Source organism: Diceros bicornis, chromosome 26, assembly GCF_020826845.1.
Source record: "Diceros bicornis minor isolate mBicDic1 chromosome 26, mDicBic1.mat.cur, whole genome shotgun sequence".
Classification (NCBI taxonomy): domain Eukaryota; kingdom Metazoa; phylum Chordata; class Mammalia; order Perissodactyla; family Rhinocerotidae; genus Diceros; species Diceros bicornis.
In genome coordinates, this window is record NC_080765.1 from 47002080 (window position 1) to 47017471 (window position 15392).

Below are 15392 nucleotides of genomic sequence, written 5' to 3' on the forward strand. Positions count from 1 at the left end.
GGAGGGGAATGGGGATGAGATGGAAGGTAGTGGGCACAGCTGCCAGCTGTGGAGGGGTCCTTAGCTGCTGGCAGTCATTGAGGGTTTGGGGACTAATGACCGACATGATTGGAGCTGGCGGGGAGAGGGGGACCTGTCTGGAGGCCCGGACAGGGGCACGGAGCCCAGGGAGGGGCTATTGTGAAAGTGCAGGGGACGGGCGCAGAGCTGGTGGGCGAGACAGTGCCAGGGGCTGTGTGTGTCCCCTTGGGCCCCTCGGGCCACGTCTGGGTGGTAGGGCACCTGGCTGCACCTATGGATGGCTTTGCATCGCTGAGCTGACCCGAGCCTGCATCTCTGTCCTGGTAGAGGGAGACTTGGGGCAGTTTTCAAGTTCTCTGTCCCCAGGTTGGCAGAACCGCTCCAATGGGAGGCCAGCCTGGTCAGCTCTGGAACAGTCCCGTCCTTGCTCTTGGGGTCCTGGAGCTCACCCCCTCCTCTCCTGCTTCTCTTTTGGCAGGGACTGGGAAGCGGGGTGGGCTCGAGGCTGCCAGGGTTGCCCTCGCCCGCCAGGAGGTGTTGTACCGTGTGTCTGTGTCATGTAAAGCCTCCCTCCATAGACTGACTCACTGGGGCTCTGCCTCAGAGGGAAGTTTCTTCAAGTCGTATGTACTTTGTGGGTGGTTTTGGTGGGTGTGTTTTCTTTTAAGCAAAAACAGACCCACGTGTATTTTATCTTGACCTGAAATTGGGGGCAGACAAGTTGTTCTTGAACCACAGAGGTCTCTGAATGAAACATGCCCATTTTAATGTGAAATCGACATTGCAAATGGGCCTTATAACTCACGGCTCTGGGTCTTGCTAAGTGGCACCCTCAAACTCACACGTTCTCGTCAGAAATTCGGAGGTCAGGGATGAGGCATGGGGTCGACTTGTCGAAGTTGGCACTTACGGCCAAAAGAACCCAGCAGGCAGGCAGCGGAGAGCCCACAGGGTCCTGGCCTGCGCGCAGCTCTCTACCCCTACTTGAGGGAGCTGAGCAGTTATTAAAGAACCTCATTCAGTGGTGAGCATTTCTAAGCTGCTCCCCTGAAGAATGTTAAACGTGAGGAGTTTGGCTGACTTATACATTTTAAAGGACCGCTGGGATCTTGATGGGTGTGTGGGGCATGTGTATGCAGGAGTTCCTTTTGTTTCCACTTGGAAATGAGCCAAAAAGCCATTGGGATGAATAGCACATTTTATGATTTTATAGTTTTATGGGTAAGCACAAAATTTTTTAAAATAAAGTTTATTTTCCCCAATGTAAAGATAGTAATGGTAAAATTTGAGCATAACAGAAGGGTAATTAGGAAAATGCAATCCCATCCCCCAAACAGGTGAGGCCACATTCAACTCTGCCCACTTGAGTGAAAAACAGAACTCGGGGCACCTGTGCTTTGAAAGTGGCCTCACTGGATGTGTGACGACTCAGGACTGAGCTGGCATATTTGTAGTTGTTTCTCCATCCGTTATCTAACACCTGAGGCAGCCCCAGCCGGTTTCAGTGCATCTGTGACCATCCTGTAGTGCATTCCTTCACTGACTTAAATATTTCCTGAACCAGCTACCCAGTGGTGAATTTTTTTCAGGATCAACACTGCCTCTGTTTACAGATCATACATTTTTTTTGTTAAAATGAGCTTCTGCTGTCAGTGCATCCTCCCTTTTTTCTCTGATCACTCTCCTGAGATCACATGTAAAGTTATATCCCAGGAATCCAAGCCCCAGTTATGGGAAGTAACGGAATCCTCAGAACTGCCCTCTGGCCCCAGGAGGCACTCAGGGACACCCAGACCCAGAGTGCCCGCCCCCTGCTTTGGGGCTGACAGGTGTGACTGGATTCTCCCAGTAGTCCTTTCAGTCAGGTCATGTCCTCACTAATGCACTGCATAAAGACAATGAGTAACCTCTAAAATAAAGAGGTGCTGTTTCCAGACTAAGTCTGCATTTAATGGAGCTGGTGGCGTCATTTCAGGGCCACCTGACAGATTTCACTTTCTTTGCCTTCCACCTCACAGGAACAAGGTTTCAGATTAAAATAGTGACCAGCGGAGCTCATTGCCTGCGGGGCTGGCAGCAGAGGGCGGTGGGAGCCTTCATTCCGAGGAGACTAGATCGACTGTGGACGGAGACGGAAGGGACTGGTCTCGGGGCTGTGGGCAGCTGACTCAGTGACCTGCGAGGGCGGGAGTCCCGGCCTGTTCATCCCGACCCCGGCCTGGCCCCGGGCCATGGGGGTCGTTGGGTTGAGCGTGTTTTTACCTGAGCAAGGTCTGGCCACGAGCCCTGCAGGTGGGCAGGGCAGGAGCAGCGGGGCCGGCGGCGGGCTCCGGGGCTTCCGTGCGAAGACCCCTCCTTGCCCGAACAAAGCAGCCCTGCCCGGCTAGCGTTCCCGCGTCCACCTGGGCCCAGGGCCCGACACACCGCCTCGCAGCGGCGGGAGCGGTAGGTGCTGGTGCGAGGGGTGGCGCGCCCTGCCGGGGGCCCACACACACGGCCGCGGGGACGGGAGGACACGGAGCGACTGGGCCCGTCCACCAGCACCTGCCCGCCAGGCCTCAGCCAGGTGCGGTGGGGGCGGAGCACTCTAAGGCTTGCGTCGCCAGGCGGCGGCGCCGAGGGCGCCTGAGGCTTGCGTCATCGGGGGCGGGGCCTCGGTGCGTCTAAGGCTTACGTCGCCAGGGGGCGTGGCCAGCGCGGGCGGGCGGGGCGCCGGCCGTGTTTGAATCGGCGGCGGCGGCGGCCAGTGAGTCAGCATCGTCAGCCCCGTGCCGTCAGGCTGCGGGTCGTCGATAAGCGGAGCGACGGAACGGGCAGTGCGCCGCCGCCCAGGTGAGGTGCGCCTCCCTCCCCGGTGCGCCTCTTCCCCTACAGATGCGCCAACCCCCCCTCCCCAGGTGCGCTTTCCCCACAGGTGAGGTGCATCTCCCGCCCCTGCACCTTCCTCCCCAGGTGCGCCTCCCCTCCAGGTGCTCCTCGCACCTATCCGTAGTGCCCGCGCCAGGTGTGACAGCCGTCGGTACCAGGTTTCTTGGGGGCTGCGGAATGAGGTGCATGCAAACGTCCCCGTTTTGGAACCTGCTCTGCGGAGGCGCCCGCCGGTTCCCTGCGTGGGCGCGAGCCGGCCTTCTCCAGGGGAGTCTGCATCACCTGGCGGAGGTGGGGCTTTTCTCCCTGGCGAGGACGGGGTTCCTGCCTTGTCCTGCTGCGAATCACCGTGCGCACTGTCGGAAACTCAGACCGGCGGGTGAGCGGGTTGCCAGGTGCTTCTCCATCCTGTAGTTAGGGGAGGACGGCCAGCCGGGGGGCTCCTGGCCCGGGTGGGTGCGGGGGAGCACCCCCAGCGTCGGGGGTTCCCCATTCTGACCATTAATTCTGTGCCCTGTGTGCGTTGTTCCCGTGTGTCCCCTGACCCGGGGGGACGGCGGCGCCTCTTGAACGTGCTGTGTCACGTCGGGAACGGGGCTTTGCCAGGGCCATTACTCAGCAGCTTTCGACTAATTTCTCATTAACATCTGGGTGCTTCCTGGTAGTTTGGCAAGGCTGGTTCTCGGTCAGATGGCACAGTTTATGTAACTTGGGTCATCTAGATTTTGAGTTTTAACGTCTTTTTAAAAGTCAGTTTTTCTTGTGAGAGCATATATCAGAAGACCTGGGTCAGCCCCGGGGAACAGCGCACGGTAGTATGACCAGAGAAACCCTGCTGATGAAATGGGCAAGCGTACACCCTGGGAGCAGCTGCCTCCTTATAAGCTGGATGCATCTGTGGTTGTCAGTGAGGGTTGGCGCCTCTTGTGCCCCCTCTGCATATGAGAGGGCAGGTCACACACCTGTGCTGAGTCATGGGGGGAGAGTGATGAGCTAAATCACTTCAAGGCGAGTAAAGGCTCCTGCACATCCAGTCTGTTTCCTGCATCCATCCGTTGGTGCCTTTGTTACTCAAAAACTGTTTCTGGAAGTCAGCCGGCTTTGAAGCAGACGCTGCTAACCTAATCCCAGGACTGCAGGTGCTGAGGGCCAAGTCCATGTTGTCAGGCCCGACTGACCCAGCGTGTCTGGGACTTGGGACCCCGGGCTGAGCAGATGCTCCAGGCCAGCACATGAAGGGTGGGTTTGGGCCCGCATTCTTTTGGCTGCAGCACAGGTTTCGTGAAGAGGTGGGGGCAGGGTAGGCGTGCAGTGGAGGATGCTTGCTCTCAGAGTGAGTCTGCACATTGGCCAGCACTGGTCAAGGTGCACCAGCACGGTGTGGGCCAACATGCAGAACAGCAGGGGGTCGTTCTGAGAAGGGTTTTGGAGGCTGAACAGGAGTTCTCCCTGGACTAATGGAGGCTAATGGAAGCTGTGGCAGGCTGCAGCCTGCAGCAGTGTTGACTTGAAAAGCCTCAAAATGAGTTATTTGGGAATAGCAAAAGAATTGCAATTCGGGATGTGCATGGTATGGCAAACCATAGGCAAATCCAGAAAACAAAGGAAGGAGCTGCTTTTGTGGAGAAAAGGGGGAGTAGGGAGGGGCTGTTCTTTTGTGTGTGTGTGTGTGTGAGGAAGATCAGCCCTGAGCTAACGTCCATGCCAGTCCTCCTCTTTTTGCTGAGAAGACTGGCCCTAAGCTAACATCCGTGCCCATCTTTCTCCACTTTATGTGGGATGCCGCCACAGCATGGCCTGACAAGCGGTGCTTCCGTGTGCCCGGGGATGCGAACCCCGGCTACCGGACGCCAGCAGCGGAGCATGCGCACTTAAGTGCTAAGCCTTGGCTGGCCCGAGGAGGGGCTGTTCTAAAGGAAAGTCCATTGGGGGAAAGTAACATATCAGGGTAGCAACGGCTTCTCATTGGCTGAGCTGCAGCATTTCTCGTTGACTGAGCTGCGGCATTGTCTGATTGGCTGGGCTGTTGCTGGGCGGACAGAGAAATCTTCCTTCAGTAGTAAAGTGGTTGTACTTCCTGTGGGAGATGCAAGTGACCTACCCTGTTTTCGTGTTTGGAGTAATTGAGGATGTGTGATAGGGGTGAGAGCTCCCCTACAGGCCTTCCTGACTGCAGTTTAGTTGAGATTTCCTTTATTAATTTCCACAATGGGTTATTTTTCTTCATGGACAAAGGAGGAGCCGGGGGTGGGGGCGGGGGCGGGGTGAGGCATGGTCCAGCCAGGCAGTGTGGACCAGCCTCCAAGGACTATGTTCTTTCTGGGAGGCAGGACTCATGGCATGACAGAGTTGGCATCATACAAAGGACACTCCTAGGACAGTGCAGTTCGGGTGAGGGGGCAGCCTGCAGAGACTGCTGGAGCTTGGGGCCCTAACTGTGTGGGTCGAGGAAGAAGCTGAGGGCTCCTTCCCTGCTTCTGCTCAGTGAGTGGGCCCCGGTGCACCAGCTCAAGGGAGGCACCTGTGTGCAGAGTTTCAGAAGGTGCGGGTGCCACCCTGGCTGCCTCTCCCTGGTAGGAGGAGGCGGTGCGGCCGTGTGGGGCAAGTCCTGGGGCATCTGGGGTTAGGTCTGCAGAAGCCATGGGTGTCCGGGTGTGGAGCAGGCACAGGAGGGGCTGCCGGGCTCGAGGGCAGGGGGCAGGGTTGTGGGAGGGCCGGGCCGCCTTTGACCAGAGGGGTTTCAGGGCAAGGCCTTGGCAGCAAGTTGAAGAGTGAGATGGAAACTGCTGTCAACCTTGAAAATAAATAGTCAGTTATTTTACTAGCAAAACAGCTTTATCCAGGAAAAACCAAAGAATTGCAGTTTGGAACTTGTGTGCCATGGCAGGAGCCATGGGCAAGTCCAGCAAGCCAAGGAGAGGAGTGTTATTTTAGAGAAGGGGAGGAGGAGGTTGGGAGATGTTGTTTTCAATGAAAGTCCGTTGGAGGAGAGCGAGAGTTCAGGGGATGACGGGTTCTCATTGGCTGAGTTGCTGGGGTGGTCGATTTCCTCCAGGAGGTGACATGGACATCTTTCCTGTTGAGGATTCTTCTTGTTGGTGTTTGTAATTGACTGTCTTCCTGTAATTGACCTCAGTGGTTTTCCCTGGGACCTCCCTCTTCTGGCCTCCTGACTCCATTTTAAGTGAGGTTTCCCTTTATTAATTTTCACACTGGGGTCGGCGAGAAGGCGTGGACTTGGGTGAGGGCCTGCGGGGCCTGCGGTCATGTCCTGGGGAGCCGGTGAGAGTGGAATTCACAGTTGCAGGAGACAGGTCTGTTGGGGGGAACAGGCCTGGAGGTGCCTATTGGAGCCCCAGCCCCCAACTTGGAGAGGACTGAGGGGTGTCTCCAAGTGGTCCCCCTTGTTGTGGGTTGGATTATGTCCCCCAGAAAGATATGTCTCAGTCCTAACTGCCCCCACCTGTGAATGTGAGTGTGTTTGGAAACAGTCTTTGCAGATGTACTCAAGGTAGATGAGGTCATTAGGATGGGCCATAATCCAACATAGCTGGTGTCCTTACAAGAACACAATCGGACACAGAGAAACGGGAGAGACAACCATGTGACAGTGGAGGCTGAGACTGGGGAGATGTGGCCACGGGCCAAGGAGGGCCAAGGAGTGCTGGCAACACCAGAGGCTGGAAGAGGCAGGAAGGAGCCTCCAGAGGGAGCTCGGCCCTGCGATGCCCTGGTGTCCCCTTGGTCTCGACTTCTGGCCTGCGGACTGTGAAGGGATGAATTTCTGTTGTTTGAAGCTGCCCCGTGCGTGGTGCCTGGTTTCAGCCCAGGACACAAGTGCCTCTGTGCACCCAGATGTTAGGAAAAAGCTGTCCATCGAGCGGGCACAGCTTGGGGGGAGGGACATCCACAAGGGGAGCCCCCCAGGAGGAAAGAGCCTATACAGGCCAGGGGTGGGTGCTGCCCCCTGGTGGTCCCTGTGCCCCAGTGTCTCCTTGAGGGACTCGGTCCGTCTTTCTTTCTTGTCACAACTCTTGCGTCAGGCCGTTTTCACGTCACCCTGTCCCTGGCTGCGGCCGTCAGGTGCCTAACTTGGACCTGTTGAAGGAGCCGGTCTGGCTGTGCAGGTGCTGCTGGTGTGACAGTCGGGGCGCCACCGTGAGGAATGTTCGTTGTCTTCTCATCGCTTTCCCAAGGACTGAAGAGCTTGGGGTGCTGCCAGCCTGGGGCCTGCCCTCTGTTCCCTGAAAAATGTCCTCACAGGGTCAGGGTTCTGCAGGGCTCAGTGTCACACTTCAGAGCAACGGGATAGTATCTGGGGGCTGGGGAGGGGGAGGCTGGGCGGGCTCCTGGACTCCGGAGGGGCACCCTGGCCCAGCTACCATCCTGCATGTTTACCTCCTTCTCGCATAAGACCGAAAGTCCTTAAACCTTGGTTGGAATGGTTTTCCCTGGGGCGTGGGCGGGGCCCTGGTGCCTCCCCAATGATCTTGGTGATGGTGTGGAAAGGACAGTGGTCTCCGGGTGGTTTCACTACCTGACCTTGGTGCCCAGAAGATTCCCCTCAAGGCTAGAATCTGAATGAGGGCTGGGGTCACAGAGTTGTGCTCCGGGGGTGGAAGCCTTCAGAGTGTCCCCCAACGCCCCCCTCTAGGCCGATGGAGTACGATCCTCACTCTGCTCCTGGCCGCAGCTGCCAAGTGGGGCCCAGGCGGGGTCGTGTCCACAGGCAGCAGGGCTGAAGTAAGGAAGGAAGCAAACGCAAGACCCGAGCCTCGCCCAGCGGTGCTGCTCCGGGACATGAGGCCCCTCCCACACACCGTGAGCCCTGAGCAATGGATCGAGGATATGCATCCGCACTCTCCTCGTGTCCAGGAGGCAGCATTTGGCCGCCTGTGAGTGGTCTGCTGAGTGCCCACCATCAGGTGAGGAGCCCTCCTCGTGGTTGGCTCTCAGGGTCCCCACACAGGCTGAGTGCTGCCGACCAGTCCCGGGGATGGGATGGTGCAGCCGGGACTGCGGCTGGGGCTGGACCCAAGCCCGCTCTGCATGTGCCCCTCAGACGCTCCTAAGGAATCCATGTGTGCCTGGGCCTTAGTCTCTTATGCTGTATTTCCCGCTACTGATGGTAAACGCTCTTGCATTTAAAAAGGCAGCAGCCCCTCCCCTAGCCGCAGGTGGGCTCCTCTGTCCGCAGGCCTCCCCTTCGTCCCTGTGCCCTGGCACCCACTGCTTTCACTCAACTCTTGGGTCGAACGCAGTCGGTTGAAACAAGCTCAGCCCGGCTGCCCCTTCCTGCAGCCTCAGTTGCTGCTGCGCCCTTTGCTTCCAGGTGTGACCGGGAGTCTGGGCAGAGCCAAGGGCGGGATGTGGTCAGAGTTGAGCAGTGGCTCCTGGCTCTGGGCTCTTTTGACTTGATGTCACCCGTCAGGTGCCATCTAGGGGACTCTGTGACGCTTGGCGCTAGGCAGCTGGGGGTGGGGCAGAGGTGGAAGGCTCCAGAAGCCTGGCTCACTGATCCAGAGCCGGCAGGTCTGACCAGGGTCCCGTGGTGCATCCCCTGGGCTGTGGAGAGAGGGTCTGTCCCCAGGGGCTGGGGAAAGGAATGGCTTTGTGGTCTCTTCAGGTGGAACTTGGTGCTTCTGACCAAGTGTCATGGGGGGCCGAGGGCCTGCAGCCAGCAGAGGGGGAACAGGGCTCGCCCACACAGGAGACGCCTAGCTGCCTCTGGGAGGGGGTGCAAGGGCAGAGCGCGGGACCCCTGAGGTGAGGCAAAGAAGAAAAGTGCCGGGTGTGGCAGAACTCGTGTGCTGGGCCTCTGCTGCAGACCTGGCCATGACGTGGGGCTGGGAAGGCCACAGGGTGCGTGCATCCCAGGAGCCCCTGCAGCCCCTCCTCTGCCTCTCAGGGGATGGTGTGTGCTCTGGGTCCTCCGGCCACACCTTCCCTGAGCTGACCCTGTGTGGCCGAGGCAACCTAGGAGACAGGCTCCTGCTTTGGGGGCTGGTGGGCCTGACCTCAGCTGCCCCAACACAGCTTCCTGCTCCTTGCCAGGTCCCCAGGGGCTGGGGAGGGCAGGAGCCCCCATGCTGCGTAAGGGCAGGGCCCTAGGAGGAAGTGTCGGAGGGGACGGGGTGAGCGCAACTTCCGCCTGCAGGATGGAAAATGGCCGTGCCCCGTGGTGGGACCCTGCTCAGTGCCTGGGGGTGGGGGTGTGTGTGGAGACTCTGCTGTGACCCTGCTAGGAGGTCAGCACAGGTGCAGCCTCACCAAGCTGTCCCGGAACCCCGTTCTCATGGACTTCGTCCTCCTGGAAAATTTTTTTTTCACTAGTCAGGTGTTTTCTTGGTCAAATTTTACCAAATGATTAGAAATTTAAACTTAGGAGGAGCAAACATCACGAGATGAGGGCGGTGCTGCTGGGGCCGCACGATGGGCTGTCAGCCTGAAGGCACTGGCTTTGGGGAGGGGGCAGTGAGTCTCGGACGTCGGGGTGCAGCGCTGGAGCCTGGACTCCGCCTGCTGGGCCCTCAGCCGGAGGGTCCTGGTCCCCCCAGCTGAGGCTCTGCGGTTTCCCTGTGGGGTTCTGTGGTGACTCGGTGTTTTGTTCCATAGGCTCAGCTTTAGACCTGCATCTCAGTGATGTAAGTCTCGCGTCTCTGGACAGAGAGCTGGAAGAGCAGGACGGCGGTGACCCCGGGCCCCCAGGTGCGGGCGCTGCCAGCCGTGCTTGATCTTTCAAGAATCCTTAGATGGTCCTAGGGCAGGAGGGTCCCAGGCCCCCTCCCCAGTGCAGCGCGAATGGGATCAGCTTCCCGCCTCTTCCTCAGTTGACCTCCATCTTAGCAAAGCAGCCCCTGCAGACGTGGGGGACATGGCCTTCCAGTCACTTCCTGGGGACATGTTTTAACCGCTGCATTGGCATAAAGATGAAGATACTAACATTGTATGCTGAAATATCTTCTACCTAAAAGTTCATCTTTTTTTTCTGATATTAAAAGAAAGTAAACCATTTCTGGGGGGCCCTAAAATACTGGGACCACCATGCCAGTGGATAGGTCAGTCGAGCAGGGTCTAGTGGGCACCTGGCCTATGCTGGGACCCCCACTCAACTCCCCACTGAACCCCTGGCCCTGTTAACATGCCGAGTGTCTGAGTGGTGAGGGGCGTGACCACATCAGTGTAGGGGAACACGGCTCTGGCACTGTACCTCCACCTGGCGCCTGTGGGCCTGGTCCCCCCATGTCCCCTGCTCTCAGGGTCCTCCTGGATCCCCCCAGCATCCACCACTCTTGGGGTCCCCCGAGTCCCCCAGTTGCCCCCTACTCTCCGGGTCCCCCCAGCATCTACCCACTAGTGTCCACCTACTGTGGCTGCTCCCCCCAGCTCGAAGGGCTCCCGCTGCGTCTGGCCCTTGTGGTCACTGCTGCAGCCTCTCGCTAACTTGGTCCCCTCTGCTCTGTGCAGGTCGGAGGTCTCCGGGAGGCTCGGCGCCTGTCAGCATCCCGGGCTGCCTGCCCCGCTCCCCGTCCCTGCACTCCTCGTCATCACTGTCCACCTCCCCGCTCAGCTCGCTCTCCCAGTCCCTGTCGGGGCCACTCGTCTCCTCAGCCATGACGCCCCCCCAGCAGCCGCCGCCCCTCACATCGGAGCCCGGAACGCTGGGCCCTTCGGCCTACAACTCCTTAGGTGAGCCGTGTCCAGCAGGGAGGGACCCGCCGCTCCGAGGGACACTGTACAGCAGAGTAAACTGAGGCATGGAGCAGTGGGCCCCACGAGGTGGCGCTGCCCGCTTTCAGGGGCTCCTCCACGCCACCCCGCACGCTCCCGCCACGTGGGCGTTGGCTCTTGTCCCAGGCGCCCCTGTGTCCATGTCTCTGCTGGTTTGGAGTCGGGGTTTGTGCGCAAACCTCTGTCAGGTTCTCAGTGTGGCCAGGACCCCGAGACCCTGTGCCGACGACACCACAGTGTGACCCGCCTCTCACTCCCCCACGTGCGGTGGTTTCTGAGGCTGCCGGATGAGTGAGGTCACCAGAGACCCAACGTAGAAGCAGACGGATTTGCAAAGACAGGAAACAGTGCCATTTCTTGTTTTAAGTTGTTTTTTCACTGGAAAATGTTCTTTATCATATGTAATTTGTTATATTTTAAAAGAACATTTGTAAATTCCATTTAATTTCTAATGCCATATGTGTATGTATCAATAGCTGTCACCCTGTCACCCAAGTAAACAAAAGCTCTTTGGGGTTCTCAAGATTCAAGGAGTGCAGTGGGTTCTTGGGACCAGAGTTTGAGAATGCTGCTCCCCATGTTGCAGTCACAGAAACTTTGAAGTTATGTCTCTTTCTGTTTGAACACCACAGGTGTTTGGGAAGGGGGCCTGGTACAAAGCTCAGGTGGGCGGTGGTGTCCGTGGAGCCCCAGAGGTCCCCAGAGCCTGCTGGGGAGACATCTGTGCTGCCTCAGCGAGGCTGGGGCTGACATCTCTTGTCCCCTCCACACTCAGGTTTGAACGGTGTCCCCGGAAACATCTGGGACTTTGTTTCCGGCAGCTTCTCTCCCAGCCCGTCCCCCATCCTGAACACAGGCCCTGCGTCCTCTTCAAGCACGAGTCCGAGCAGCGCCGAGCTGGCACGTGTCCGGCGGCAGCTGGACGAGGCCAAGCGGAAGATCAGGCAGTGGGAGGAGTCCTGGCAGCAGGTGAAGCAGGTGAGCGCCGGGCGGGGCCGCGCACGGGCGGGAGGGGTGCGCCCAGCAGGGGCCGCCCTCCCGGGCGCCAGCACTGCAGCCCCCTGGGTTTCAGGCCTGCGACGCGTGGCAGCGGGAGGCAAAGGCGGCGAAGGAGCGTGCACTCGCGGCCGACAGCGCCCGGCAGCTGGCGCTGCAGAAGAAGGAGGAGGTGGAGGCCCAGTTCAGGCAGCTGCGGGAGGAGCTGGAGGGCCGGGGCGCGTCCTCCTCACTCCCCGGGCTGCGGAGCTGCGGCGACATTGGTGCCATTCCTCTGCCCAAGCTGCATTCCCTGCAGAGTCAGCTGCGCCTGGATTTGGAAGCAGTGGACGGGGTGAGTCCTGGTGTTGGTTTTGGAGGTACCTGAGGCCTGTCCCTGGCGGAGTGTCCTCGGCACAGAGGGAGGAGGGGTACCCGGCCCAGTGCTGCTACCCGTTCCTCCGTCTGGCCCCTGCCTCGCCCTGACTCCTGGGTGGCGCACCCCACGGGGCTCTGCTCCCAGGACAGTGTACGCCTCCTCTCCTGCCAGGCTGGCCCCTGCTCTTCCTTCCTGGAGTCGTCCACCTTTGCCCCCTCCCCTGCCCCCCATCCTGCCAGCTGTGCCCTCCATGGACAAGGTGGACGTCCCTCCCACCCCACGCATTTGGAACCATGGCATGCGTGTGTCTGGGGCCCTTCACTGAGGTCACCCTCCAGGATCACTGGTTACCTCCTTGCTTGCTCTCATTGCTTGTCTTTTCTCGCGTGGCATAAAGCCCACTGCCCTCTGCTCAGCTAGAAACTCCTTTCATACCAGGGCGTTTTGTTAGAACTTGGAGCATCTGGAAGGTTCCATGGCCCTGCCTCTCACACTCTTCCCCCTCCACTGACCACAGCCAGGTTGCAGTGCATACCTCTGATCGCTTTGCCTCCAAGGCGCTGTCTCCCAGGCTTTGGCTGCTCTCTCAGGAGGGCTGGGTCCCGAGTCGGGGTCCCAATAAGCCCAAATCCTGATGCCCACCAGCTGCAGGTCGTGGGCCTCCATCCCGGCCTGGCCCTTCCCTGTGGCCACCTGCATGACTGCTCCTTGCCCCCAGCTCCGCCCCGGCGCCAGTCCTCCGCCCCAGGGTCTGACGTGAAGCGTCTCCCACCCCGTCTCTTCGTTCCTGCCCTGCCCGTCTCCCTGAGCCTGCACCTGTAGCAGGGGCTCTGTCATCCTTACATGCCCCCCGCTTCTCTGCCAGACCCTGGGCCCCTGGGCTTTGCTTCTGTGGGCAGCCGATGGTGGTGGGGAGGCCCCTGCCTACTGCATTGTCTCTCCTCGCAGGTGATCTTCCAGCTCCGGGCCCAGCAGTGCGTGGTGTGCGGGGAGCGGGCCCGCGGCGCTGTCCTGCGGCCCTGCCAGCACCGCGTGCTCTGTGAGCCGTGCGCAGCCAGCGCACCTGAGTGCCCCTACTGCGAGGGCCAGCCCCTCCCATGGTGACAGCGCCACATCTTCGCTCATTTCCTGGTGCCACCAACAGGGGGGCCCGGGCCCTGAGCAGCCTGCCCATGGTTTCATGGTATTCTCGTCCCAAACCTTAAAGGCAAACCCACAGAACCTTCTGGGGCCCGGCGTCCTGGGCCTGGTCGTCATGCGGGGTTTGCGGTCCTGACACTACTGTGACCAGATCCCTGGGAGTTCGGGTCCCCAAACAGCACTTTGTAAACCAAGGAACTTAGATAGATGTGATGAGTTGCTATAAGCTGCTTTCTAGGTTCATGTTTTTTTTAATATGCGATAATATGAAGCTTTATATGTGTACTGTGAACTTAAAATATTTCATATCAGTTTATTGTTAATTCATAGTATGGTAAATACATTAGATTTCATATTCTGAAGTAGTACTTATGCAATGAGCATTTATCTAGTAGTAAGAAATGCCTAGGATTTTTACAGTTTTCAAATTAAGTGCAAATAGTATTTATAGCAGAATGATTACTGAAAGACACATATACATTTAGATGTTTTTAATTTTAGGAAAGGAACTCTTCCTAAACATGTGCATGCGCACATTAACTGGAGTTTTATATTCCACCATTGTAAAGTGACGCTGAGTGCTCAATCACACGTCACATGACCCTTGGCCACTTTGTCTAAGTGCCTGTGCCTTGCCGAAGTGAAGGAAACGGTTCATTGTGTTTTATTTCCTCCCTTGAAACTCTGTAAGAATTGGGTCCTAGTGAAAAGTGCAGCAGAGGGGCCCCGACTGTGGGGGTCCTCTACATTACTTCTGTAGAGCCGTGTCCTAGCATCTGGAATGGGCAGCTATGCTCTCCACCTTCTCAGAGCTGACTGGTGGGCCTCCTGGCTCCCCCATGGGTGATGTCACTCCCCACACCTGGGACCATAGGGACTCCCACCACCTGGGACTGGCTCGCCAAGCTGTGGGGTGGTCTAGACTCCAGGCAACACTTCCAGCTGACACTGTCACCTGGTCTGTGCGTCCAGCTGTCATCAGTCATTCCCGTGACCACAGGTTGCTCTGCGGGGGGGGAGGCTGCCCCAGGGACCGGGCTCTGCCGCAGGTCCCTCCACCCTGAGTGGCAGCCTGGCTTCAGGGTGCAGCAGAAATGCTGCTGAGAGAGGGTCTGATTTTAGTGATAACTTGAAATCTTCTCGGGTCTGCATTGGTCATTTTTCCTAGAAATCTGGGAAGAAGTAAAAGACGTCTGTAGTTGACTTAAACTTTGCTCTCCGAGAAGCAGATGTGGATTGCTGTAAGAAAACCTTTCCAGACTCTGCCATTGGAAGTAAACACGCATTTCTCCCCACTTGTGGCTTTGCCAAAGACTTTTAATAGCGTTTTTTAAAGTGGAAAATGACTAAGTAAAAATTTTTATCAGTGACCAAATTAGAATGTATTCACTATAGTAAGAGGTTTAAAACATTTTTTAACGTCAGACAAACTGATAGAACAGTTCTGTCATTTCAAGGTGGATCCATGACATTCCGCAGCTAGTCTGCTACTAACGGTAATTACCGACCTGGTTTTAGCAAATCTACTTTGTTTCTAATTCTAGTGATTTATTAGCTCTTAGAAATTACGTATATTTTGTGCTACTGTTATCACTGTTTAAAATCCCTTATTTTTATTAATATTTATGCACTTGTTTCCCATTTCAGGCCTTTGGTCTTTTTTGGGAACCAGGACAATGTCTATCATTGATATCTAGCCTAGACATTTTCAAATTATAAACAATTAAGGTTTAGGTCTATTTATAAGCTACGCTGGTCAGTTCTTTCTGTGGAGTTGGGGAGATAGGAGGTGCTGTGCTCACGGGGTGCCCAGGCTGGAGGCGCGTCCCAGGTGCTCGCGCTCCTGGGATTGGGATGGCTCCAAGGACAGATGTGTGGTGGGGAAGACCAAAGAACCACCCTGAGTGGATGGAACGCCTCGGGTACTGGGGTGGGGGGGGGGGGTGCTTGTGGGGGGGCCCTGGCCTTCTGTGGCAGCCACCCTGTGCAGGCCTCCCAGGCCGAGCTGGGGCCATGCTAGGCGTCTCGGGGTTTCACCATCCCACACGCGGGTGACCAAGGGATTGCTGGGTGTGGTGCTGCTGTGGCCCCTCGGCTCTCGTGTTCGATCCTAGCAGTGATGCTGTCAGGCCGTTCGTGTAGGTGGTCAGCAGAAGACCAACTCAGTGTGGACGCTTGATGTGGATTAATTTATGGAAGCCCCAATCTATATATTTGTTTTGAGTACTTAGATGAGAATGTTATTGGGATGGAGTTTAACCCAGAAGGTAGTATTTAT

The 15392-nt window shown here is 57.5% G+C and overlaps 1 protein-coding gene across 7 annotated transcripts in view; it reads left to right on the forward strand.

Annotated features, from left to right (window-relative positions):
- UNKL (unk like zinc finger) overlaps positions 1-14755 on the forward strand; it is a 49684-nt gene extending 34929 nt beyond the window's left edge. For 2 of the 7 annotated variants that reach the window (XM_058570402.1, XM_058570403.1), the window contains 5 exons: positions 9505-9597; positions 10357-10578; positions 11396-11598; positions 11693-11950; positions 12923-14755. In XM_058570402.1, the coding sequence (XP_058426385.1) occupies positions 9505-9597; positions 10357-10578; positions 11396-11598; positions 11693-11950; positions 12923-13078 (932 nt within the window). In that variant the 3' untranslated portion in view covers positions 13079-14755. Of the gene's footprint in view, positions 1-2775; positions 2854-2918; positions 2936-3021; positions 3269-9504; positions 9598-10356; positions 10579-11395; positions 11599-11692; positions 11955-12922 lie in introns of those variants that run through there. The other 5 variants (XM_058570406.1, XM_058570405.1, XM_058570404.1 and 2 more) reach the window with 5 other exon arrangements.
- The last annotated feature ends 637 nt before the right edge of the window (positions 14756-15392 follow it).